The sequence below is a fragment of the Enhydra lutris genome, unplaced genomic scaffold, assembly GCF_002288905.1.
Source record: "Enhydra lutris kenyoni isolate GAN:26980312 unplaced genomic scaffold, ASM228890v2 scaffoldscaffold39, whole genome shotgun sequence".
Taxonomy (NCBI): domain Eukaryota; kingdom Metazoa; phylum Chordata; class Mammalia; order Carnivora; family Mustelidae; genus Enhydra; species Enhydra lutris.
In genome coordinates, this window is record NW_019154123.1 from 27,550,205 (window position 1) to 27,575,910 (window position 25,706).

General features: G+C 38.9%; 2 protein-coding genes across 5 annotated transcripts in view; one reads left to right on the forward strand and one right to left on the reverse strand.

Moving 5' to 3' along the window:
* Positions 1–284: 284 nt before the first annotated feature.
* On the reverse strand, positions 285–3,536 carry LOC111155063 (ribosomal protein L35a). Of its 4 annotated transcripts, none has more exons than XM_022515092.1 (5): positions 3,452–3,536; positions 2,662–2,709; positions 2,308–2,460; positions 1,007–1,151; positions 285–351 (listed from the first exon to the last, which is right to left on the reverse strand). In XM_022515092.1, exons 2-5 carry the CDS (start codon positions 2,670–2,672, stop codon positions 328–330), a joined length of 333 nt encoding a protein of 110 aa, XP_022370800.1. In that variant the 5' UTR covers positions 2,673–2,709; positions 3,452–3,536; the 3' UTR covers positions 285–327. The 4 variants fall into 4 exon arrangements, with proteins under 4 accessions (XP_022370800.1, XP_022370802.1, XP_022370801.1 ...); XM_022515094.1 differs by having other exon boundaries at positions 3,417–3,475; XM_022515093.1 differs by having other exon boundaries at positions 3,408–3,472.
* A 47-nt stretch (positions 3,537–3,583) lies between these two features.
* LOC111155109 (IQ motif containing G) overlaps positions 3,584–25,706 on the forward strand; it is a 43,852-nt gene continuing 21,729 nt past the window's right edge. Inside the window, exons 1-6 of the mRNA XM_022515167.1 lie at positions 3,584–3,945; positions 8,694–8,762; positions 10,073–10,340; positions 15,921–16,135; positions 19,055–19,183; positions 24,844–24,925. Coding sequence (XP_022370875.1) covers positions 8,755–8,762; positions 10,073–10,340; positions 15,921–16,135; positions 19,055–19,183; positions 24,844–24,925 — 702 coding nt within the window. The 5' untranslated portion in view covers positions 3,584–3,945; positions 8,694–8,754. The remainder of the gene's footprint in view (positions 3,946–8,693; positions 8,763–10,072; positions 10,341–15,920; positions 16,136–19,054; positions 19,184–24,843; positions 24,926–25,706) is intronic.

Genomic DNA, 25,706 nt, shown 5'->3' on the forward strand with positions numbered 1-25,706 from the left:
TTTTCAGAGACCATGTGCTCCATTGCTTTAAAAACTTCCAACATACTCCTTCCCACTGCCTCCAATCAAAGCTTGTTTCCCTCCCCCATCACATGACGCTTTGTATTAAGATACTCTAACTTCCCTACCCTCATTAAAACCCTCCTACTATCTAAATTGTTATAACTGCCATTACATATAGCTCCCTGGCTTCCTTGTACTCTGAAAATGCTGGATAATCGCCACCATTTAAATATAGCAACTTGTATTTAGGAAAAAGAAAATGGTAAGCCATTTAACAAAAATACAAGAGAACAAATCTACACCTTTATTTACTTTTCATTAAATTTAAATCCTTGAGGGGTACAGCATCTAGGAAGAAAAAAAAAAACACGGTGTAATTAGATGCATGTTTTATACAAATCTGAAAATGTCAGTGCGTACAATATGGATCTGCTCCCACTGTCACATTACTCATCTCTAAAAGGGATCCAATGACTACTTATATCCTAGCAGGGAGAGAACTAAGTTCTTACAGTATCTACATGAACACACTTTTTAAGAACCGGTACAGGGAACGCTGAAAATCCATTTAATTTTGCTTCACATGAGTATCAGTTTTCTTCTGTAAAATACAGCTATTAACAACACCTATTCTAACAAGACCGTCACAATGAAGAGATGGGAATATCATGAATTATGCCAGGAGAAGGTGAATTTTTTTCCAATAATCACTTCTGTGTTCAATAAATCTTTGCCAGAAAATTGTTCTTTAAATACTATCCTCCCCACCCCAAGCTTTAGCAAAATCTGAAATCTAGATACAATCCACTTGAACACTTTGCCTTCACTTTCCCCCTAATGCCAGGAATCTGGTGTTTCATAACACATCTACACAGCAGCGGACGACTTTGAAGCACAACTCATGGGGTAATTTTAAAAATCACAATAGTCTTTAGAGGTCAGAGTCCAGACCTCTGAGCTTAGTCTGACCCCAGAGTGTCATATTGCTAATAATTTTACTTACCACACGGATTCTGTGGCCAATGGCTTTAGCAGGAAGGTTGCTTCGGAATTTGGCACGAACCATGCCGCTGTTTCCATGAGCACGAGTTACTTTTCCCCAGATTACTCTGGTTTTGTTTGGTTTGCCACCAGGAGTCACTGTGTTGCTGGTTTTAAAAGGGGATAAAAGAGGTATGAGAACGCAGGCAACAACTATAGGGTGATACAAATTCAAGGTGACCTAGACCAGTGGTTACCAACTCAACAACTGTAGTTAACCACTAAGTCACCTGAGAAATTAAAAAGTCTGGGGCATCATTCATTCAACAAGTATTTGAGTACCTACTGTATGCCAGACACTTTAATAATGTATTTTTTGTTAGTCTGTAAAACACAAAATTGCAATTTGCAAAAAAAACCCCTTTCAGATAACCAAATAGTTAAGTAAAACATATTAATGTCAGATGCTAATAGATGCAGTATTTTTAAAAAATTATGGAAAAGCAGAAGGTATCATGGAATGAATCCTAGATGGGCTAAGAATAGAAATAGGGAGCCCCGAATGCCTTAAATGTCTTAAAGCCTCCTTAAAGACCTTTGTTTTTACTAAAGATGGGGGGGAAGTTGGTATCTGAGAAATGGCCAGGTGATCTGAGTTATTATTTTATTTTTTTTTAAAAGATCTTATGTATTTATTTATTTGACAGAGATGACAAGTAGGCAGAGAAGCAGGCAGAGAGAGAGGAGGAAGCAGGCTCCCCGCTGAGCAGAGACGGGGAGACGGGCAGGGGTGGATCCCAGAACTCTGGGAACATGACCTGAGCGGAAGGCAGAGGCTTTAATTCACTGAGCCACCCAGGTGCCCCCTCAATTATAATTTTAAAGGTCTTGTTGCAGGAGGAATGGGTAGCAAAGATGAAACCCATGTCCACAGAAATTTTAACTGGTTCAGGGGGTTTGAGAATCAATGATCTAGATACATTTCTAAGCATGTATACAACATAATTTCAAGAGAGCAACAAAATGAATTAAAGTACATGAAAAACTGCTCTATTAAGAAGAGACTTGAAGGAGTTGGTTGCTTCCTTCAAACAATTAACAGCTGTCATCATTCTAAAAGCATTAATATACCTAAATTCAACACTGCCCAGACAAATTAACATCCTTCTATAACCTTCCACGAAGTTTCTTAAAGATCCAAAGTAGAAAACACAACAGTACCAATTACTTTATCAGTATCTTTTGACGATTATTCTTTGAATAGGAAAATGAGACACATCTCAACTAAAAACTTAAAAGCCATTATTAGTACTATAAACTTACTTCTTTGCTTTGTACACGTAAGCACATCTCTTGCCTAGATAGAATTCCGTTTCATCTCGAGCATATACACCTTCGATTTTAAGAAGAGCTGTGTGCTCCCTCTGGTTGCGGAGACCCCGCTTATAGCCAGCAAAAATGGCCTTGGACCACAGCCTAAGACAAAATAGACCGTAACCGTTAAGTTGTTAAAGGATCTCGATTCCCTTCACTGGTAAGATGTGACTTGCAACGAGCTCTACTCAAAAGTTATCTGCAGCAAACATCTAATTTTTTCCCACCAGCTTTAAGCTCACATTTATGTTCATGCTTGACAAAAAACTACAAATACAAAGCAATTATATTTAAAACCCGTACCTTCCAGACATTATTCGGCGTTTCAGAGGAGTCCTGTTCCCAGCAGGCCTTAAAACAAAAAGAACCAGTTTAAAATGTTTCAACGCACGTTTCTCACCTGGTCCTCTCTACGTTTCTTCAACTTGTCAGGCACATTCCTTTTTGCTCGGCATTTCACATTAAGAGTACGGGGAGACCTAATTATCCCGTGACATCTACATGAAACACAGTCGGGCAACACTTCCCAACCTCAGAGAAAAGCCTGACACCAGCAAACTCCAAAACGAAGGCTACAACCAAAGTGTCAAGATTCCACAGTAAGAGTAGTAGCTCCTGGAAACCCCAAAGGGAAGTCCTGAGAAAATCCATACCAGGACCAGCAGGAAAAAAATGAAGAGCGAGGAATCAGAGAAGCGCGCAGGCAGTAAGACTGAAGCACCGAGTGGGAAAGGAAATGCTAAGGAAACGGAGACCGTAGACATAGCCAGGTCTGGAGTGGGAACACACAGAAAAAGAACTCATCCTAAAGGAGCCACTGCTTCCAAAGGGGTACTACATACAGGCAAAGTGTATCTATGAGTCCGCCAAGGCCCAGGAAGCAACACCGATTACGGGAGCTCCCGTTCTCCGGGCGTGCGGGGACCAGCACAATCAGTCCCCCATCTCCTCAATCCTGTCCTTCCTGTTGCTGGAATCCATAAAAATCACTCGCCGACACGGCCTCTGAACCGCACCAGTGCCCTGACGAGGCACATGGCTAAGCTCACCTCAATTACTGCGCCCAAAGTTCAGCAACAAGAATTCCACTCACCTCGATAGGGCCCAAGATGGCGGAAAAAGAAAGGCGAAGTCCCCCCGCGTGGCCTTGTGGGATAAACACCTCTCAGCCCCGCCCCAAATTTAGGCATCTTCCGCAATCGCCAGAAGGAAAAAAAAAAAAAAAAGCCTCGGATGTCTTTTTTGACTGAAACAAACCATATTCAGGAGCACTCTTACAGTTCTTTCTCTAAGTTCTTTCGTCTTTTTGAGCTTTAACACGTATTATTTTGAAACAGAGGGAGGCAATATGGTAGCCATCTAGAGTCTGAGCGTTGCCCGGGAAACACCAGAGCTTGGTTTCTTAGGTGGAAAAAAACTGAAGCCGGACTGGAGGATATCTCCCCGCCTCGGGTATCCCAGATTTGATTCGCCGACATGGGGGTATCTTCCCCTGCTACTACAGAGGAGTAGGTGAACTGAGACTCCGATCCTAGCGTGGAAGAGAAAGGCCAGGAGCACGAAGGCAGGAGGAGTTCTTCCTTTAAGGTTTTCCCGCTTACTCCTTTCCTCCTGCTCCTTTATCTCTTTCGAGAAGTGACCTAAGTTCTTACCTGCATCCTTCGTTTTTACTCCAGAGTAAATAGGACTGCCCTGAAAAGGCTTTAATGCCTTTTAAGGATAACTCATTCCTCTGCCAGACAAACTCGCGGGGCTCCCAGCACCGTGCCTACAAGAAATGGGTCTTCGGTAAATACTTGCAGACGAGATGGATTAGTGGATATCAGATTTACGTTGCCTAATTATTGCACATTTATTTGGGTTTCTCTATGGACTCTTTCATTTATTCAGCAATTTATTGATGAACTCCATGTACCAAGCTTTGTTCTTGGCTCGGAGGACACTGCTGTAAACGAAAAACCACAGAAGTCTCTGCCCTCATAGAGCTTGCTTACACCCTAGTAGGGGGAACAAGACAATAAGCAAGCAAATTATATGGCAAATTAGAAGGTGACGTGATGAAAATTTTCTCTATGGAGAAAAAAAAATTAAACAGGGAGGGAGGCCACTATTTAAAAAAAAAAAAAAAAAAGGCTTTTACTCCGAGATGAGAAACCATTTCGGGGGTTCTGTGTGGAGGAGTGACTCAATTTGACTTCCATTTTAACAGGGTCCCTCTGTTGAGACTGAAGGGAAGCAAGAACACCAGCAGGGAGATCAATTAGGAGACTATTGTAATGAACCTGATAGATGATGGCATGTAGACAGAGTTGATAAATACTGGAATTCTGAATATATTTTCAGTGTAACCCTGACAGGGTTTGCTGATGGATAAGAAATGGGAGAGAGGAATAAAGGATGGCTCCAAATTTTATGAGATATCTATAAATCATATTTGAAATCCTTTCTTAAATACATCAGGATGGAATGTTCATACCTTATAACCCACTCTGTCTATCCAGTTTTCTCTGTCCCAGAAATACACTAAAAATACTGCTATTAAATGTACTAGAAATCCAAATGTAAGTAGTCCTGGGAGGAATAATGCATTAAATGTTAGTTTTGTTTCTTTGTTCTTTCATTCACTCTATAAATACTTCTTGAGCACAGTGCCTGAAACAATTTAACAGTGAGCATCTCTATCATCCTCCTGCTTTCATGACACTTAATAGTTTAATAGGGGAAAATGACAACATTACACATTGTGAAGAGAGCTCTGCAGGAAAATAGGAGTGCAATGAGTGTTTGAAGAGTGGAGTCCTGATCCAGCCTGATGAGTTAAGTAAAGTGTCACTTACAGAAGTGTCATTTAGGGCATTTTTCAAACTGCAGGTGAGGGCCAGTAGTAGATTGTGATTATAATACTTCATAGTATTATAGGCAAAATATGATAGAATCAAAATTATCAGAGTATCATACATATTAAGGGTAAATTGTTATGTGAAACTTGTTTCAGTTATTTGCATGTATATATATTTATATATATGTATGCATGTGCACACTATATATAAAAAAAATCTATGTAGATAGGTCATTGCATCAGTCACTGTTGCCCTGGATGAAAACAGTGATAGAGTTCAGAATTTCTTTTTTTTTTTTTTAAGATTTTATTTATTATTTGACAGAGACACAATGAGAAAAGGAACACAAACAGGGGGAGTGGGAGAGGGAGAGCCAGTCTTCCTGTTGAGCAGAGAGCCCGATGCGGGATCAGTCTCAGAACACTGGGATCATGACCTGAGCCAAAGGCAGACGCTTAACGACTGAGCCACCCAGACGCCCTGAGTTCAGAATTTCATAAACGGTTTGCTTACAAAAATGTAGGCAGGAGTGAAACTATAAGGGATGACATAGTGTCCAGGGAAATGGAGCAGAAATAGTTACCCAAGCCCCCAAGAAAGAGCAATGTGGAGAGGATTGCCTGCCAGTTGCCATGGCCTTTGATAGAGAAACTAGCCAACCCCTGGTGATCTGGCAGGGAGGAAGCTGAGAGGATAAACAGATGGTCTCACTCTTCTACACTTACCGAGTCTCCTGTTGATGCGCTCCGTTTGGGTCAGTCTTTCAGGGCGTAAGAAATGGTGGAGACTGGATTTAGAGCAAATGACAGATGCCTAGCCAGATGCCACTGATTTAGGTTCGTACCTGATGGATCAGTGGGACCTAACAAGTTGAAGAATGAGGGGAAGAATGGTTCAAATAGAAGAAATAGCGTGTGCAAAGACCCTGAGTTAGAAGGTGTCATGATTCCATAGAAGAACTGAAAGAAGCCCCTTAAGCCTGGAGCCAGGAGAACAAGAAAAGGGCAGTGCCAAGTGGGTATCTGAAGAGGAATAGAGCAGGCCAGATCATGCAGGCCTTATGGGCCAAGTTTAGAATTTGAACTTTTGACCTAAGGCCATGAGGAAACACGGAAAGTTTCTAAGGAAAGACATGATTAGATTTTCAGCTTTAAAAAATTGATTTTCTGTTTTTTATTTAAAAAATAAAACAAGATGAAATCAGAGAGGGAGACAAACCATAAGAGACTCTTAATCATAGGAAACAAACTTGAGGGTTGCTGGAGCATAGGCAGGTGGAGGGATGGGATGACCTGGTAATGGACTTTGGGGAGGGCGTGTGATGTAATAAGCACTGGGTTTTATATAAGACTGATGAATCACTGACCTCTACCTGAGAAACCAGTAATATATGTTAATTGAATTTAAATTTTTACAATGGGAAAAAATAAACAGTTTGGAGCTGGATTTAAGAGAAATGAAAACCATTAGAAATGTAATTTCAGTTTAAATGTGCAAACTATTTAAATAGACTAAAATGAAACATTTGGAAAATTGATTACATATTTTTCCCTTTGAAGTAATAGTTTTTTTGTGTGTGGTTTTTTGTTTTTGTTTTTTTTAAATACTGACTTTTAGAAGAGGATATCAAGGTAATTGCGTATTTGGGAAATGACAGTTTTTCTAAGAATCATGAGAAGCCTAACAGCCCATTACAAAGTTAGAGCTGGAATACTCTAGATTAAATAATAAGCTATCTCTTGTAGGTATTGATACACCAGCCATCTCCTTAGAAAACAAAGAAATGTTATTCTTCCACCTTATGGACCATAAGAAACTTGCTGTGAAATGCTATTTGCTAGGCCTTCCTGTTGATTTTCATAGGTAACTCTTGCTTCCTTATTATAACTTATCTCCAGCTCCTTTACATCATCACTTGTATTTCCATCTACAAAATTAAAAATAATACATAATCATTCTTTAAAAAGAAAAAAGATCACTTCCAACTTGGAGGCTATTAGAGTTGTTCAAGTAAGAAACAGCGTCAGTTTCAGCATGGCATTGGGGGACATGGAAATACAAGATAAAACCACAAGACTTTGTGACAGTTTGGATTAAGCTGGTGTCAAGATGAAGGAGAAATGGGGGTGCCTGGGTGGCTTAATCAGTTGAGCCTCTGCATCTTGGCTCAGGTCATGATCCCAGGGTCCTGGGATGGAACCCTGAGCTCAACTCCCTGCTCATCTGGGAGTCAGCTCCTCCCTCTCCCCATGGCTCTCCCCCTGCTACTTCTCTCTCACAAATAAAGAAATAAAACCTTTAAAAAAAAATAAAAAAAGATGAAGGAGGAATGATTCCTAGATTTCTAACATTGAGGAACGAAAAGGCATAACAGTGTGAGCACAATGGATACTGCATCAGCACAGCCCTATCTTACCTGCATGAAGCACATTTATCTATGCCCCAAGCCTAAAAAAAGGAAAAATAGAGAAACAACGACACATCAAAAGAACAAAACGTTCTTTACACCATGATACTTCCTCTTAAGACCGCCCTTGTACCAGAAAATTGGGCTAGTTTGGAGTATCTTTTTCAATTTACATAAAGATTCTGTTTTATATGTTTTCATTTTTACATATGATACTTCTGTTGTATGAGATATATTTGTATCCCCCTTCCTAGAGTCACTTTGTTGTGGACAAAATCATACTGGAAATTTACCATTATTCATTTAGCATAGAGCAAAACTCTTCATAGGGTGTTCTCCTTATAAAGCTTGTTAAGCAGAACGGAGTTTGGCTTATGGAGGGGTAATGTCTTGATAGTAGTCGTAGTAAACTGATTTTAAGGAGAAATACAGCTTTTCTAAATAAAATCTCAAGTGTTCTTCTAGGTCCAGGTGCAATAAATTTTGTTATCTGGCAGGTCAGTGAATGGAATGATCAAGTCAAATATTTTAATAATCAGAATAACAGAAAAGTAAATCTATTACATAGATATTGCCAGTTAAAAAATCAGAATCTAATAAAATATGAAAACCATGTTGTATATTAATTTACCATAAGAAGAGATTCAAGGGGTGCCTGGGTGGCTCAGTAGGTTAAAGCGTCTGCCTTCGGCTCAGGTCATGATCTCAGGGTCCTGGGATCGAGCCCCGCATCGGGCTCTCTGCTTAGCGGGGAGCCTGCTTCTTCCTCTCTCTCTGCCTGCCTCTCTGCCTACTTGTGATCTCTGTCTGTCAAATAAATAAATAAAATCTTGAAAAAAAAAAGAAGAGATTCAAAAATTGCATTTATCAATAGTTGCTTTTGTCAGTATTTAAGCTGACTAAATAGTTCTGCATCACATGATGTCAGGGGTTCTTCCATCTCTGGGACTGCTCTAATAAGCAAAAAGAAGAGATCAGCTGCAGCTCTTATAATTCTTTAATTTTCTCTTATTAAAAGGGTATAGGAGTAATTTAATTGTCATTCAACACTCCCTTAAACTAATCTCAATGTTTTCTTCTCATTTTAGGTGACTGGGTTTTTTGTGAAATTGTAAATGTACCACGGAAGTTACAATTAATTTGAGAAGAATGGAAGAGTATGTTCAAAATTCCAATTTATTTTGTTACCTATTTCTTTATTATCTATTTATTTAAATTATGCCTGATGTTGAATTTATTTATCTATTGCTATGAACAAATTACCCCAAAGCTTAGTAACTTAAAATACCAATATTTATTATTTCACATAGTTTCTGTGGGTCAGGAGTTTGGAAACAGCTTTGCTGGATGGTTCTAGCTTTAGGGTCTATCATAAGATGGAAGTTGGCCAGGGCTGCAATCGTCTGAAAATTTGATGGGCTGGAAGATCCACGTTCAACATGGCTCATTTACAGAGCTGGAGAGTTGATGCTGGCTGTGGGCAAGAGGTCTTAGATCCACACCCTCACAAACTTCTCCAAAGAGCTGCTTAAGTGTCCCCATGGCAAGGCAGCCAACTTCTTTTTTTTTTTTTTTAAGATTTTATTTATTTATTTGTCAGAGAGAGAGGGAGAGAGAGCGAGCACAGGCAGACAGAATGGCAGGCAGAGGCAGAGGGAGAAGCAGGCTCCCTGACAAGCAAGGAGCCCGATGTGGGACTTGATCCCAGGACGCTGGGATCATGACCTGAGCTGAAGGCAGCTGCTTAACCAACTGAGCCACCCAGGCGTCCCAAGGCAGCCAACTTCTTACAGACTGAGAGATAGGAAAGAGAAAGTAAGGGAGAAGCTACAATGTCTTTTATCACCTAACCTTAGAATCCATAGTATCCTCCTGGTTACATAGGTTAGGTGGTCCTATTAATGTGGGGGAGACTACAAAAGGGTGTGGATACAAGAAGGTGAGAATCCTATGGACCCATTTTGGAGATTGACTACTACATACTGTTTTTGTTTTTAATGTATTTATTTTTTTAAGTAAACTCTGTGCCTGATGTAGGGTTCGAACTCACAATCCTAAGATCAAGAGTCACATGCTACATTGACTGAGCCAGCCAGGCACTCCTGCCAAATTCTGCTTTTCATTAATCATGAGCCACTTATGATTAGCATTTAAAGATGTTGCCAAAAAAAAAAAAAAAAAGTTGATTTGGCCCAAATTCAAATTGGTTAACCCATAGTATGGGTTACATAGAGTTATTAAACAGTAAGTGGCTTGCCTTTGGTTGGTCAGGATGTCAAAGGGAGATATTTAGCAGAACCACATGTAAACTCCTACTTTCATTCTTTATCTTGGTTATATGACAATATGGATGTCACAGAGGCCAATCTATATGCTGCCTATGCATTTGAGTTGAAGCAACTTTTAAACATTTGGTGACTGACTTATTTTTTTCTTTCTTTCTTTCTTTCTTTTTGTTTTTTTAAAGAGGCCAACTAGAAGGCTCAAATCTTCCAGCAAAAGTCTGGCATTCTGAGGTGACAGTGTCAGTAATAGGCGAGCCACCCAGTTCTGTAGAAGAAGAAAAAGAAACAGCTGAAGAAACAGACAGAGAAGTCATCCCAGAAATCATAGAGCCACTCTCCATTCTAGATGTGCTGAGGATCTCTGCAGTTCTGGAAGATACCACAGACCAGCTCTCTATTCTAAACTATATCATGCCAGTTCAGTATGAAGGAAGACAAAGCATCAGCATGGTATATACACTCACCATTATATAACTTTTGCTTTCTTGTCTTTTTATTTCTCTATCACTTAGAGTACTTATGCTATCAAATTTAACATGGGACATAGCACCTTTATCTCAAATAAAAAGGACTATAATAATTACCTGAGATATGTACTCTGAACTGATGGAGTAAAATAACTATAGCTCAAGATACATTGCCAGTCAGAATATACTTTTCTTCCAGTATGTTGGCATTATTCAAAAAGGCCTATAGTAAATCAATATAAATATAGTACATGTACTGAGAGTAGCTAGTTTACTTAATTGCCCCACCTGTCTTATATTTCTTAGCTGCTGAAAGCTAACTGAACCCTCTGGGGAAGAAATTCAGCTGGAACTTCTCCATGTTTCTTTATTCTTTTTTTTTTTTTTAAGATTTTATTTATTTATTTGACAGAGAGAGATCACAAGTAGGCAGAGAGGCAGGCAGAGAGAGAAGGGAAGCAGGCTCCCCGCTGAGCAGAGAGCCCAATGCGGGGCTCGATCCCAGGACCCTGAGATCATGACCTGAGCCAAAGGCAGAGGCTTAACCCACTGAGCCACCCAGGCACCCCATGTTTCTTTATTCTAAAAAGACTGTGGTATTGTTGAATATGTTACAACCTGTTTTTGTGAATAGCCAGCCAGGTCATTATGTCAGCTTTCCATTTTCGGTGATGTTATGGACTCCTCCTCAAAATGCTATTTGAGTTATCGAAAAACTCAGCTTGGTAGTGAGCAAAATCTTTATAAATTTTTAACTCTTTTAAATTTTCTTTAAAGATTTGTGTATGTGTATTTATTTGAGAGAGAGAGTGCATATGAGCCAGGAGGGGTAAAAGAAGAGGGAGAGAGAATCCTCAAGCAGATTCCCTGCTGAGCGCAGAGCCCTACACAGGCTTCATCCCAGGACCCTGAGATCATGACCTGAGCCAAAACCAAGAGTCTGTCCCTCAACGGATTGAACCACCCAGGCGCCCCAAGCTCTTGTAAATTTTAAAAACTTAGGTTATAGATATAAAATGAAAAGAACTTATTATTATTATTATTTGAAAGAGAGAGAGAGAGTGTGTGAGAGCAACCAGGGGACAGAGGGGCAGGAGAGGGAGAGGGAGAATCCCAAGCAGGCTCCATTCCCAGCACAGAGCTGGACGTGGGGCTTGATCTCACAATGTTGAAATCATAACCGAGCTGAAATCAAGAATCATATGCTTAACCGACTGAGCCACTCAGGCACCCCAGAAAAGAACTTATAAGTACAAATACACATTTATTACGTTCAGCAAAATTACATTATATACTTTGTACAGCATACATTGTTTTTGATTCTCTAACAACTGAAAGTTGCTATATAAACAACAGAGTAAATTGCTTTCCACATCTAACAGAAAAGAAGTTCATATTTATTGTAACTAGATAAATTTCCCTTTCATTGCTCCTTACCACTTTTAAATTGTTGTTGTTGTTATATGTATAGTCTGGGTTTGTAAAGCTTTTTTTTTTTTTTTTGTGAAGATTTTATTAAAATTTAAAAGTTAAACAAAATTTTAAAAGGACAGTAGATTTTGAGTCAGGCGGTCTTTGCAGTTTGGTTGTATACTATGTGCAGTTCATTTCACTTTCTGGGTTTTCATGTTCTTATTTGTAAAATGTGATGGAGCTTTTTGTGTTTTTTTTTAAGATTTTATTTTTAAGTAACCTCCACACCCAACATGGGACTCAAACTCACAACCCAAGATCTAGAGTCGCATGCTCCACTGACTGTGCAAATTAGGGGTTCCTAAAGTGTAATGGAATTTTAACTAAATGATCCATATCATCCCTTCCATTGCTAACATCCTATGAGTTTTTGGGTAGTTTTAAAATGACATTAATGGGTATATCAAGAATTTTGTAACAAATTAATTTTTTATCAATTTATGAAAGGTAAAGAGTTTGGAAACCCAAGAACTAAGGCTTTCAGTGCATTTAAAGTAAGAGTCTAATTCATACATTAATCTAGTTAACAAACAGTGAAGAAGAGTCTAGTGTTTCCTTCCTATTTATTGTCTTCCTCAGTAGAAATCAAAAATAAAAAGATACTTAACAAGATAAAGTTTTATGATACTTATCAGTGATAGTTACTGTATCAGGCTAAAAAAGGGTAATTTAATTTGCCTTCAAAGAAACTCAAGAGAGGATGGAAAACCCAAATTTATAAACAATTCAGCAATGATCACCAGTTCAGTAAATTAAAGAACAAAACTTTTGCACTGTTTTATTCTGGTTTATGATAGTGATCTTAACCCACAAAATTTTCCACCTTAACAGAGGCCCTACTTATGATTTCATAGTAGTGTATATAATAAAGACTTACACTCTTACCTTTTTTTTTTACCCCCCATCCACTCTTATCTTGATTAATAGAAGCCTAACAGCCCTCTCCTCAATGTAAATTAGTTCCACAACCTTATAAAATGGCGAGCCTTTTAAAATAACTTTTTGTTTTTTACTTCATAATACTAGTTCTAACTTACAAATTTTATAATGCCATTGCTCTATAAGTACATAGGATATATATTTTAAATCCTTAGTATGTGTGTGGATGTTTTCTTTCTCCAAAGGCTTTATTCATATTGTATAGCCTTAGAACAACCTTGGGATGAAAGGTTAGTTAGCTTTATCCCTCCTTTATAACTTTTTTTTATAGCTAAGGACATCTCCAAATAGATTTTCAATGGTAAAATCATGGATTTGATGGAATGATGAAAAAAAAAAATACTAATATACCAGATTCTACCAGAAGTGGGAGTAATTTGACCAAAATTTGGGAAGAGCTCCCATGAAGAGATACTGTTTCTCTTACCTTTTCCCTTAGGGTCTAATACCCTACCCTGTACATAGTGTATACTATACAAAAATATTTTTTAGTGAGTGGACTAAAACATTTAGCTAGTTCTTTAAGTTTTCTCTTTAAAAAATTCATACTTATTTGTAGTAATCAGTAAATCAGGCTGCCTGACACAGTTGTCTCCTTTTCCAGATGCCCAAGTGTAAAGGTAGAGGAAAAATAGAGAAATAGAAACAGCTTCCAAGGCCTTACACTTTTCCTTTCCTATCTAAGTAAAATCTAAAATAATAATCATCCTTAAGGTTTTCTTATGTCCAGGTAAATTTCAGTTTAACTGTTGAAATGCTACTTTTCTATTCTCTTTGTAGCCAGTCAAATTAATTTTAATTTAAAGGAATACTTTAAAATATAATTCTTGGGCCTGGGTGGCTCAGTTGGTTAAGCAGCTGCCTTCGGCTCAGGTCATGATCCCAGCGTCCTGGGATCGAGTCCCACATCGGGCTCCTTGCTCGTCAGGGAGCCTGCTTCTCCCTCTGCCTCTGCCTGCCATTCTGTCTGCCTGTGCTCACTCTCTCTCTCTCTCTCTCTCTCTCTCTCTCTCTGACAAATAAATAAATAAAATCTTTAAAAAAAAAAAAAAAGAAAAAGAAAAAAAAAATATATAATTCTTGGGGTGCCTGGGTGGCTCAGTGGGTTAAAGCCTCTGCCTTCAGCTCAGGTCATGATCCCAGGTTCTTGGGATCAAGCCCCACATCGGGCTCTCTGCTCAGCAGGGAGCCTGCTTCCCCGTCTCTCTCTGCCTCTCTGCCTACTTGTGATCTTTGTCTGTCAAATAAATAAATAAAATCTTTAAAAATAAAAATAAAAATAAATATAATTCTTAATTAAGGCAGCATTTTGTTTTGTTCTTGCCTACAGTTGTTTTCCCCCGATCTGAATCTTTGCTTATTGTTGATGTAAAGAAAAATGCAGTTGAGTCTGTTTATTAACCTTTCATGGATTGTTTTTTTTTGTTGTTTTTTTTTAAGATTTTATTAGTTTTTTTTTTTTTAAGATTTTTGTTTATTTATTTGTCAGAGAGAGAGAGAGAGAGCAAGCATAGGCAGACAGAGTGGCAGGCAGAGGCAGAGGGAGAAGCAGGCTCCCTGTCGAGCAAGGAGCCCGATGCGGGACTCGATTCCAGGACGCCGGGATCATGACCTGAGCCGAAGGCAGCTGCTTAACCAACTGAGCCACCCAGGCGTCCCTGTTTTTTTTTTTTTTTTTAAAGATTTTATTTATTTATTTGTCAGAGACAGAGGGAGAGAGAGTGAGCGAGCACAGGCAGACAGAGAGGCAGGCAGAGGCAGAGGGAGAAGCAGGCTCCCCGCCGAGCAAGGAGCCCGATGTGGGACTCGATCTCAGGACGCTGGGATCGTGACCTGAGCCGAAGGCAGCTGCTTAACCAACTGAGCCACCCAGGTGTCCCATGGATTGTTTTTTTTAACATTTCTGGGCTAGTTGAAATTTAGCTAAGGAAGATTGAGGCTTTATCAATATGCAGATAAACCTTCCTTCTGTGCATCGGGTCAGCACAAGAATTTAACTAATCATAACAAGTGCAGAACTGACATAATTCTGTGTGCTTTTCTAAATGCTTTATGTATATTTATTTAATCCTCATAATAACTATGAGGGCAGGTATTAGTATCTCTGTTTTTTACCAATGGGGAAAATGGAAGCATAGCGATATTAAATAGTTGTCTAAGTCAATCTGGCTTAGTAAGAAATAAAGCCAGGATTCAAACAAGGAAGTTTGGTTTCAGAGTCTATAAGCATAATCACTATGTTATATGGCTTCTCAATAGCTAAAGCTTTTAGCAACAGATTAAATAGGAATCATCAATTAAAAGACATGTGCTGTTCCTCAGGTTGATGTCTACCCCTTAGCGTTCAAGTTTGGTACTGCAAAATGAATTATTTTAGCTTTTTCCCACATGACCTTTGAAATCTATACTGCACCACTAATTTTACCAGTTTATGCTCTTTGGTATGATATTCTTTTCGTTCTTTATATTTCATATTCATGTGTTCAATGAACACTTGAGTTTTCTATACCCTAGGCATTGTTCTAGGCAATGAGACTATAAAGATGGCTGCATTTCTTTTTTTTTTTTAAAGACTTTATTTGTCAGAGGGAATGAGCACAGGCAGAGGCAGAGGGAGGAGCAGGCTCCCTGCTGAGCAAGGTGTCTGATGTGGGACTCGATCCCAGGACTCTGGGATCATGACCTGAGCCAAAGGCAGCCACTTAACCAACTGAGCCACCCAGGCATCCCAAGATGGCTGTGTTTCTTATGCCATCTTGTTCCAAAAAGAATTTGAGGTGAACCAAGATCTCTAAGACATTGCCCCTCCCCTCACAGAATTTACAATCTAATGGAGACATAAATACAAATAATTACAACATGGTAAATATCTGCTTGTGAGATATTTCACAAAGAACTTTACCTTTGATCTTAGTCTTAAAGTTTACCAAGTGGTAAATTGAGGAAAGACGGGCAAAAGGAATGTTGTCTAAAGGTAGGAAGGCACAAAATTGCAGGACGTGATCTGGGTTGCTGAAGAAAAGGGTAATTTTCTTGTGTGTTGAGTACAAGTGGCAGAAGGTGAGGTTGAAAAATGTAGGCAGAAGCCCTGGTATAGCATTGTTTCTTTATTTTTAAAATCTTTCTTACACAGAACATCATTTCTTTCTAGAAGAAAAACAAGAGCTTAGAAAAACTTCCAGAGGCCTCAAGACCCTTAAGAATAACCAGTCCATTCTTACCTAAAGAAGAAACCAAGTTGCCAGAAATCCAAAAAGGAAGCCAATTTACCAACGAGTTTAACAAAATGCAAGATCTTGTCTTCAAAACACCTACAAGACAGACCCTAATGTCTGTGGAGATACTGAAGAAAGTTCAGATTGATAGGTAAAGAAGGCGTGCATATTTGGAAATGTAATAGTATATTTATGATGGATGAAAAATGGGTGCAGGGGTGGCTGACTGCTGTCTTCTCTTAGGGATTAGTAATTAGATGCAAAGGTACTGCTGATAACAGGATTAGCTAAAGACTGCCTGGAGGGAGTCTGGTACAGGTATGGTGGCTGTATGATCATAGGCAAGTTGTTGAGACTTTGTGTCCAGTTTTTAAAAGTGAAAATAATTACAGCAACTTTGCAACATCAGTGTGAGGATTAGAAATAAGGCTGCAGCCAAGTGCCTGGCACAAATTAGTAGCTGTTATGATGACTTATCCACGAGTAAGAGATGCCATTTAAGTAGCCCACTTTTTTCTTTTTTTTTTTTAAGATTTTATTTATTAATTTGACAGAGATCACAAGCAGGCAGAGAGGCAGGGCGGGGGGGGGGGGGGGGGTGTGGGAAGCAGGCTCCCCGCTGAGCAGAGAGCCTGAGGTGGGGGCTTGATCCCAGGACCCTGGGATCACAACCTGAGCCGAAGGCAGAGGCTTTAACCCACTGAGCCACCCAGGCATCCCTTTTTATTTATTTATTTATTTCCTTTTTATTTATTTTTTAGACGGACAGATCACAAGTAGGTGGGAATGGTGGGGGAAGCAGGCTCCCTGCTGAGCAGAGAGCCCAATGTGGGGCTCCATCCCAGGACCCTGGGATCATGACCTGAGCCGAAGGTAGAGGCTTTAACCCACTGAGCCACCCAGGCGCCCCTAAGTAGCCCACTTTTAAGCTGAGTTTTAATCCTGAGAATTTCTTTTTTTTTTTTTTTTAAAGATTTTATTTATTTATTTGACAGATAGAAATCATAAATAGGCAGAGAGGCAGGCAGAGAGAGAGAGAGGAGGAAGCAGGCTCCCTGCCGAGCAGAGAGCCTGATGTGGGGCTCGATCCCAGGACCCTGGGACCACGACCCGAGCTGAAGGCAGAGGCTTTAACCCACTGAGCCACCCAGGTGCCCCAATCCTGAGAATTTCTTAAAGGCAGTCTCGGTTTCCACTGTCTCATTAATCAGTTTTTTATGAGGCTTGCTGACAAGGAAGTCTGTTAAGTTTAAAAGAGGATGTAACATTATGGTAAGAATTGTTAGTAAATAAATGTTTATAGTAATGACCCAGGGCCACTAGCCATATCCAGCCTGTAGTCTGTTTTTGAAAATAAATTTTATTTGAATACAGCATTGCCTGTTTGTTTACATATTTCTTGCTGCTTTCGTGAATAGCAAAGCTGAGTAGTTGCAACAGAGAATTTATGGCCTGCAAAGCCAAAAATATTTACAGTTTCCCCCTTTATAGGAAAAGTTTGCCAACTCCTGCATCAGAGGGCTAATGTTTCTTGTGAAATCAGTCTGGCTCAGATTTGCATACATGACAGAAAGGTGTCCTGCTTATAAATACCAATCTAGTTAATGTCCTTTTCATTCTTTGTGGGATGGCTCATATCTTTTCAATTTTTTTTTTTACTTCAGTGTACTTAACTTTTTTCTTAATATAGTTATTGAATCTTTCCGTTTGAACTATTGTCAGTAAATTATTATGTATAATAGTGAGTGTAATTCTTGCTGACTCTATGAAAACATTAAGTAGCAGTTTTTAAAATTTTGTACCCACTAGAGTATTATAAAAAGTAATGGAGCCACCTGGGTAGCTCAGTCGGTTTAGTGTCTGCCTTTGGCTCTGGTCATGATCCCAAGGTTCTGGGATGGAGCCCTGAGTTGGGCTCCCGGCTCAGTGGAGAGCCTGCTTCTCCCTCTCCCTGTGACTCTCCCTGCTTGTGCTCTCTTGCTCTGTCCCTCAAATAGATAAATAAAAATCTTTAAAAAATAAAATAAAATGAAAAGTAACGGACTATGAGTCAGGACACCTGAATTATAATTCTACCTTTTCTCAAATTAGTTATGTGACCTTGGGCAAGTCATTTAACCTTCCTGAAACTGAGTTTACTCATCTCTAAAATGTGAGTGTTTTATTAGCTCTTTTTTTTTTTTTTTTTAAGATTTTATTTATTTATGGGAAAGAGAGAAAGAGGGGAGGGGCAGAGAGAGAAGCAAACTGCCCGCTGAGCAGGGAGCCTGACACAGGGCTTGATCCCAGGACCCTGAGATCATGACCTGAGCCAAAGGCAGGCACTTCACCGACTGAGCCACCCAGATGCCCCTATTAACTCTCTAAAATTTTTTAAAAATGATTTAACTTTTGCAAAGTTACAAAATATTTTTAAAATGCAGAAAAATATAAAGAATGAAATAATGAATACTTAGGTATGTAAACACCAAATCTTAACCAAATCTTAACATTTTACCATAATTACTTTAGAGGTTTTTTGGTGTTTTTTTAGTAAAATACTTAAGATACAATTGGAGCATCTTCAATTGTATCTTCCTTCGAAGACAAACTGTCTTCTGAATTTGGCGTTTATTATTCTCTTACGTTCTCTTGTGACACTTTTATTAGGTATGTATGGGTCTTATTTAAACAATACAGTTTTATATGTTTTTAAATATTATATACATAATATCATACTGTATATCCAGGGTTTGTTAGTCCTTGGTATTTAAGGTTAAGGAAGTTCTCTTTTATTTTTAGTTTGCTAGGAGTTTTTGTTGTTTATTTTCAAATGAGTGGACATTGAATTTTGCCAAATGTCTTTTCTGCATCTATTGTGGTGGCCATAAGGTTTTTCTCCTTTGCTTTTGTTTATGTGTTGCATACTATTAATAGACTTTCTAATGCTAAACTATTCTTACATTCCGGGAGCGATTCCAGCTTAGTCATGGTTTTTCATCCAGGGTCTTAACCTTTGTGACTTCTGTAGCCCTTTGTAAATGTAAGAAAATATACCTTATTAACTCATCCTTTTTGTGTTTCCTTACAGGCAATTTCTCAGTGATATAATTACAGATACCATGCAGGAGTTGGAAGAGTCAGGCACTTTCACTAGTCTCAAGAAAGCCCTGGGCAAAGAGAGGGAAAACAAAATGCATTTCTATGATGTCATTGCCAGGTCTGAGTAATATTAGGTTTATTTGTTGTGTTGTATTTTTTTCTAAAGATTTTTATTTATTTGAGAGGAAAAGTGAGCAAGAGTTTGAGAGAGAGAGAATTAGAGAGCAAGCGGGCAAGAAAGAGAGCACGCACAAGTGGGGGGTGGGGCAGAGGGAGAAACAGATTCCTCCTTAGGCAGGGAGCCCAATGTGGGGTTCACTATCAGGACTCCAGGATTATGACCTTAGCTGAAGGCAGACCCAGGTGCCCCTGCTGTGTTGTATTTTAGAGTGCCATAAAACTTTTACCAGAAGTTCTTGATTTCTAAATCAAATCAAATTTGTGCTTTCCAGGGAAGATAAATAGAACTCAGAAATTTAGGTGCTAATCCTAGTTCTGCTGGGACAATAATTCAGATTTCTGGGCTCCAGTTATGTGTATCTACAGTATGTCAAGAATAGTCTTCCTACTGTACAGTAATCTTTCTATTTTTTTTTAATGTTAATTCCAGTTACTTACCATATAGTGTAATATTAGTTTCAGGTGTACAATACAGTGATTCAATACTTCTGTACAATACCCAGTGCTCATTATGACAATTGCACTCCTTATTCCCCATCATCTATTTAACCCATACCCACCCTCTGATTACCATCAGTTTGTTCTCTATAGTTAAGAGTCTGTGTCCTAGTTTATCTCTTTTTTCTTTGCTTGCTTGTTTTATTAAATTCCACATATGAATGAAATCCTGTGGTATCTGTCTTTCTCTGACTGACTTATTTTGCTTATTAGTTTGATACTCTCTAGCTCCATCCATGTTGTTGCAAATGGCAAGATTTCATTCTTTTTTATGGCTGAATAATAGTCCATTGTATATATACCATATCTTCTAACCCCATTCTTCAATCAATGTTCACTTGGGCTGCTTCCATATCTTGACTATTGTAAATAATGCTGCTATAAACATAGAGGTGGATGTATCCCTCTGAATTAGTGTTTTTGTGTTCTTTGGGTAAAAACCTAGTAGTGCAATTACTGGATCATAGGGTAGTTCTATTTTTAACTTTTTGAGGAAACTCGAAACTGTTTTCTGTGGCTGCATCAGTTTGCATTCCCCCCAAGAGTGTAAATGGTTCCTTTTTTCTCCACATCCTCAACCAACACCTGTCATTTCTTGTGTTGTTGATTTTAGCCATACTGACAGGTGTGAAGTGATACCTCATTATAGTTTTGATTTGCATTTCACTGGTGGTAAGTAATGATGAAATTTGATGAACATCTTTTCAAGTGTCTGTTGGCCATCTGTATGTCTTTGAAGAAATGCCTGTTCATGTCTTCTGCTCATTTTTAAGAAAAATATTTATTTTTAAATATTTTATTTTTATATATAATATAATATTATGATAACATTATTTATAATGATATATAATATGTATTTTATATATAATAATAGTATTATAATAAATACATAAATATTTTAAATAAAGATCCCAGGACCCTGGGATCAGGACCTGAGCTGAAGGCAGACACTTAACAGACTGAGCCACCCAGGCGTCCCTCTTCTGCCCATTTTTTAACTGGATTATTTTTTTGGGTGTTGAGTTTTGTAAGTTCTTTGTTATGGGTATCAGCCTTTTATCAGGTCATTAGCAAATATCTTCTCCCATTCTATAGATTGCCTTTTAGTTTTCTAGATTGTTTCCATCACTGTGAAGATTTTTTTTTTTAATGCAGTCCCAATAGTTCATTTTTGGTTTTGTTTCCCTTGCCTCAGGAGACCTATCTAGAAAAAGGTGCCATAGTCAATGTCAGAGAAGTTACTGCCTATGCTTTTTTCTAGGATTTTTATGGTTTTAGGCCTTACATTTAGCTCTTTAATCCATTTTGAATTTATTTTTGTAGATGGTATAAGAAAGTGGTCCAGTTTCTTCCTTTTGCATGTTGCTGTCCAGTTTTCCCAACATTTGTTAAAGAAACTATCTTTTTCCCATTGGGTATTTTTTCATGCTTTGTCAAAGACTGACCATATATTTATGGATTTATTTCTGAATTTTTTATTCTGTGACATTGATCTATCTGTCTGTTTTTGTGCCACAACCATCCTATTTTGATTATGACAGATTGTCATGTAGTTGGAATCCTATAGTACATAGCTTTCCTGGATTAGCTTCTTTCACTTAGTATTATGCGTTTAAGTTGCTTCCGTGTCTTTTCATGCTTGACAGTTCATTTCTTTGTTAGCACAGAATAATATTTTATTGTCTGGATAAACCACAGTTTATCTATTCACATATTGTAGGACCACTTGGTTGTTTTCAAGTTTTGGCAATTGTTGAATAAAATTACTTTAAACATCTATGTACAGGTTTGTTTGTTTTTTAAAAGACTTATTTCTTAGAGAGAGAGAAAGAGAGTGGGGAGGAGAGGGGCAGAAGGAGAGAGAGAGAGAAACTCAAGCAAACTCCATCCTGACTGTGGAGCATAATGCGTGGCTCAATCTCATGACTCTGTGACCAGACCTGAGCCCAAACCAAGAGTCAAACACTTTAACCGCCTGCACCATGCCACCCAGGCACCCCTCTATGTACAGGTTTTTGTGTGGATGTAAATTTTTAACTCATTTAAGGAAATACCAAGGAGCGTAATTGCCAAATTGTTATGGTAAGAGTATGTTTAGTTTTGTAAGAAGTTGCCAAACCGATTTTGCATTCCCGCCAACAATGAACGAGAGTTCCTGTTGCTCCACATCTTTGGCAGCATTTGGTGGTGTCAATCTTTGGGATTTCTGCCAAATCCCAGTGTATAGTTTCAGTGTATAGTGGTCTCATTGCTGTTTTATTTATTTATTTATTTATTTATTTTTAAAGCTTTTGTTTATTTGACAGAGAGAGAGAGCGAGACAGGGAATACAAGCAGGGGGAAAGGAAGAGCGAGAAGCAGGCTTCCTGCTGAGCAGGGAGCCGGACGCGGGGCTTGATCCCAGGACCCTGGGATCATGACCTGAGCTGAAGGCAGACACTTAATGACTGAGCCACCCAGGAACCCCTATTTTTTTTTTAAGATTTTATTTATTTGTCAGACAGAGAACACAAGAAGAGGGAGCAGCAGGCAGAGGGAGAAGCAGGCTCCTTGCTGAGGAAGGAACCGAATGTGGGACTCAATCCCAGAACCTGGGATCATGAGCTGAGTGGAAGGTAGACCCTTAACCAACTGAGCTGCCCAGCTGTGCCTTCATTGCTGTTTTAATTGGGCATTGCTTTTGATAGAGAATAAAAAGTGAGCTGACTGGCCTTTATCTCTTAATGTGCTGAAATTTCCATTCATTGTGATGATGAATCAAAGTGTAGTCGGATCCAGAGAGATGAGACATCTTTTGATTTGGCATATCTAAAAATGATAGGAAAAGACGGTTCACTAAAGGGGACATATGATGGGCCCATAAACATATAAGAAATGTTTACCTTCAAATCAATAGTACATGGGGCACCTAGGTGGCTCAGCTGGTTAAGTGTCTACTTTTGGCTCAAGTCATGATCCCAGGGTCCTGGGATTGAGCCCCACCTTGGGCAGGATCCTTACTCAGCAGGGAAACTGCTTCTCCCTCTGTTTGTGCTCTCTCTCTGACAAATAAATAAATAAAATCTTTTTTTTTTTAAAGTATACCATTTTTCATTTCTCACACTGGTCAGTTTTCTTCTTTATGGCAAACAACACCAGTGGGAATATTGTTTTAGATGTAATCTAGTGGGTTTTTTCCATGCCCCTAGTATAGTTAGAGCATCATTTTTGGTTAAATTAATACTTAGTATTTGGATGATTATTATGTGTGAGTAGTTCACAGATGAGATATACAGTATATAATTATTAAATTTCCTTTCTTGAACAGCTTTTTTTCTTCCTAGAGTTAGATCTTGCCAATTTTTTGTTTGTCTGTTCTGACATTTCTGTTCCAAATCCAGCACCAGCTCTTCACCAGAGCCCTGGAACTCCTTAAGGATAGTCATGCATATTAAGCCTTTTCCCCTTCCTTCCTTCCTTCCTTCCTTCCTTCCTCTTTCTCCCCTTCCTCCCCTTCCTCCCTTTTCTTCCCTCCCTCCCTTCCTTCCTCTTTCTTTCTTTTTTTCTTTCTTTCCTTTTGAGACTTTGTTCTGTTCTTTTTCACTTATTTATGTAACTGAATCTACCCTAGGGTTCTGAATTTATTATTAGAGATAAATATTTTACATCTTTCTTACCTATTTCTTGTTAATCTATAGATGGGAATTACATCATCTATAGTTTGGCAACGACAATCTCAATCTCATGATTCTAGTTAAGTATATGCTTACTAAACATTCCTGAATGGCAGTACTTATCTAACTACTACTTAGTGGTAAGGTGTTTTGGTTGTTGCTATAGACTGAATGCTCTGTGGACCCCATCCCACCTCCAATTTATTTGTTGAAATCCTAACCCTCAATGTGATGGTATTAGAAGGTGGGAACTTTAAGAAGTGATGAGGACATGAAGGTGGAGGCCTCAGGAATGAGATTAATGCCCATATAAAAGAGAACCCATTCCATCATGTAAAGATGCAAGTGAAAATGACCATCTGTGAACCAGGAAGCATTTTCTCACCAGACACTGAATCTGATGGCACCCAAATCTTGGTCACAGCTTCCAAACTGTGAGAAATGAATTCTGTTACTTATATACTACCCAATCTGATATTTTCGTAATGGCAGCCTAAGCTAAGATAGTTTTTATTTTGTTTATTCTTTTTTTTTTCTTTAAAGATTTTATTTATTTATTTGACAGATCACAAAAAGGCAGAGAGGCAGGCAGAGAGAGAGGAAGGGAAGCAGGCTCCCCTGCAGAGAGGCTCTTCCAGCAGAGAGCCTGATGTGGGGCTTGATCCCAGGACCCCGGGATCACGACCTGAGCCGAAGGCAGAGGCTATAACCCACTGAGCCACCCAGGCGCCCCTTGTTTTGTTTATTATTATATTATTTTACTTATTATATTGCTTCGTTATTTTGTTTTTCTTTAAAACTAGATAATGGCATTATTAGAGTTAAGCAGAATTTTGTTTCTGAGTACAAACAGAAACCTAAAGTAGTTACGTTCTCCTTCAGATAGCACTGAATTTGAATCCTGCCCTGCCATTTACTGCTTGGGTGCCCATGGCAAATGTGTTAAGTCATGTGTTCTGAGAGCCACCAAGATGAGATTATTCATGCAAAGATTTTTATCAGGAGAAACACCCGTGTGAGAGAAAAGGTGGAGGGAACCTTCGGACTCAATGCTGAACCGACCCCAAGTGGGAGAGGGAAGGTTAGGTGGAAGAGAATGTCCTGCCCTTCCTTTCTCCCATCCTGTTCCTCCTCCTCTTCGCTTTTTCTCAGCAGCAGCTTTTTGAGATACAACCCATACACCAAAATCTCCCTTCTGGTTTATTAAAACAAATTGCAGTGATCTGTAAAGTATGACTAAAAGTGTGTTCTATGAACCAGCACCACTGGCAACATCTGAGAGCTTGTTAGAAATGTGAATTCCAGGGCCCGGTCCTAGACCTACCAAATGAGAATCTCTGGGGGTAGGTAGAGCCCAGGAATCTGTTTTTTAACATTGGGGGTGAGCCTCGTGCACGCTAGAGTTTGAGAAGCACCCCTCTAAACAAATCATTCTCACTTCTTCTAGGGAGGAAAAGGGAAAAAAACAGATAAGATCTCTTCAAAAACAGCTACTTAATGTCAAAAGAGAACGGCAAGCTGAAGTGCAGGTAAGAATCACCCGGCCAACACCGGAAGTTAATGAGCCAAAACGGCCATGTAGAAGCCATCTTTCTTAAGCAAAGAAAAACTACAAATGAGAAATTGTTGTTTATCCTGGGATGCCTTTACTAAAGAGAGTAATGTATAAAGAGAGTAACTAGAGAGTTGTCTGGTATATGTAAGTAAGTCCCCAGTAGAACTCGGGGAGACCACAGCACTTGGGAATGCTCAGTTTGTTCTTATTCCTCCCATCGCACTCAGGCATACCACTGACCCCTTCCTACAGGAGACCTTATCTCAGTCAGTCTCTTGTATTCCAGCATCCCAGATGCAAGACTAGTCCCAGAAGGGACATTAAGCACATTACAAACCTCTTTATACATGATGGTTAGGTTTGATAATGTCATCTGTATTATATTTCAAGTACAGAGTGGATTTGATGGGCTTTATGGTCATTAGGACCTAACCTGTTATCTCATTTACCTCTGTAAGAAAATGCATCCCAAGTTTTAAGCAATAACCTTAGAAAACAATGCTTGGGATACACTGTAGGCAGTTAGAAATTAGTTCTATTAGGATTTCTAGCAGCTTAGAAAGTTATAAAATAGGGCTTAATGTCAGCTTTTGCCTAGCTATTTGGACAAGTTTATGCTTCAGATCAGGGAGTCTTCATTATTTCTTATATAGAAGTTAGAAGACTTTTTTTTTTAACTCTTTTTTTTTTTTTTAAGATTTTATTTATTTGTTTGACAGAGAGAGATCACAAGTAGGCAGAGGCAGGCAGAGAGA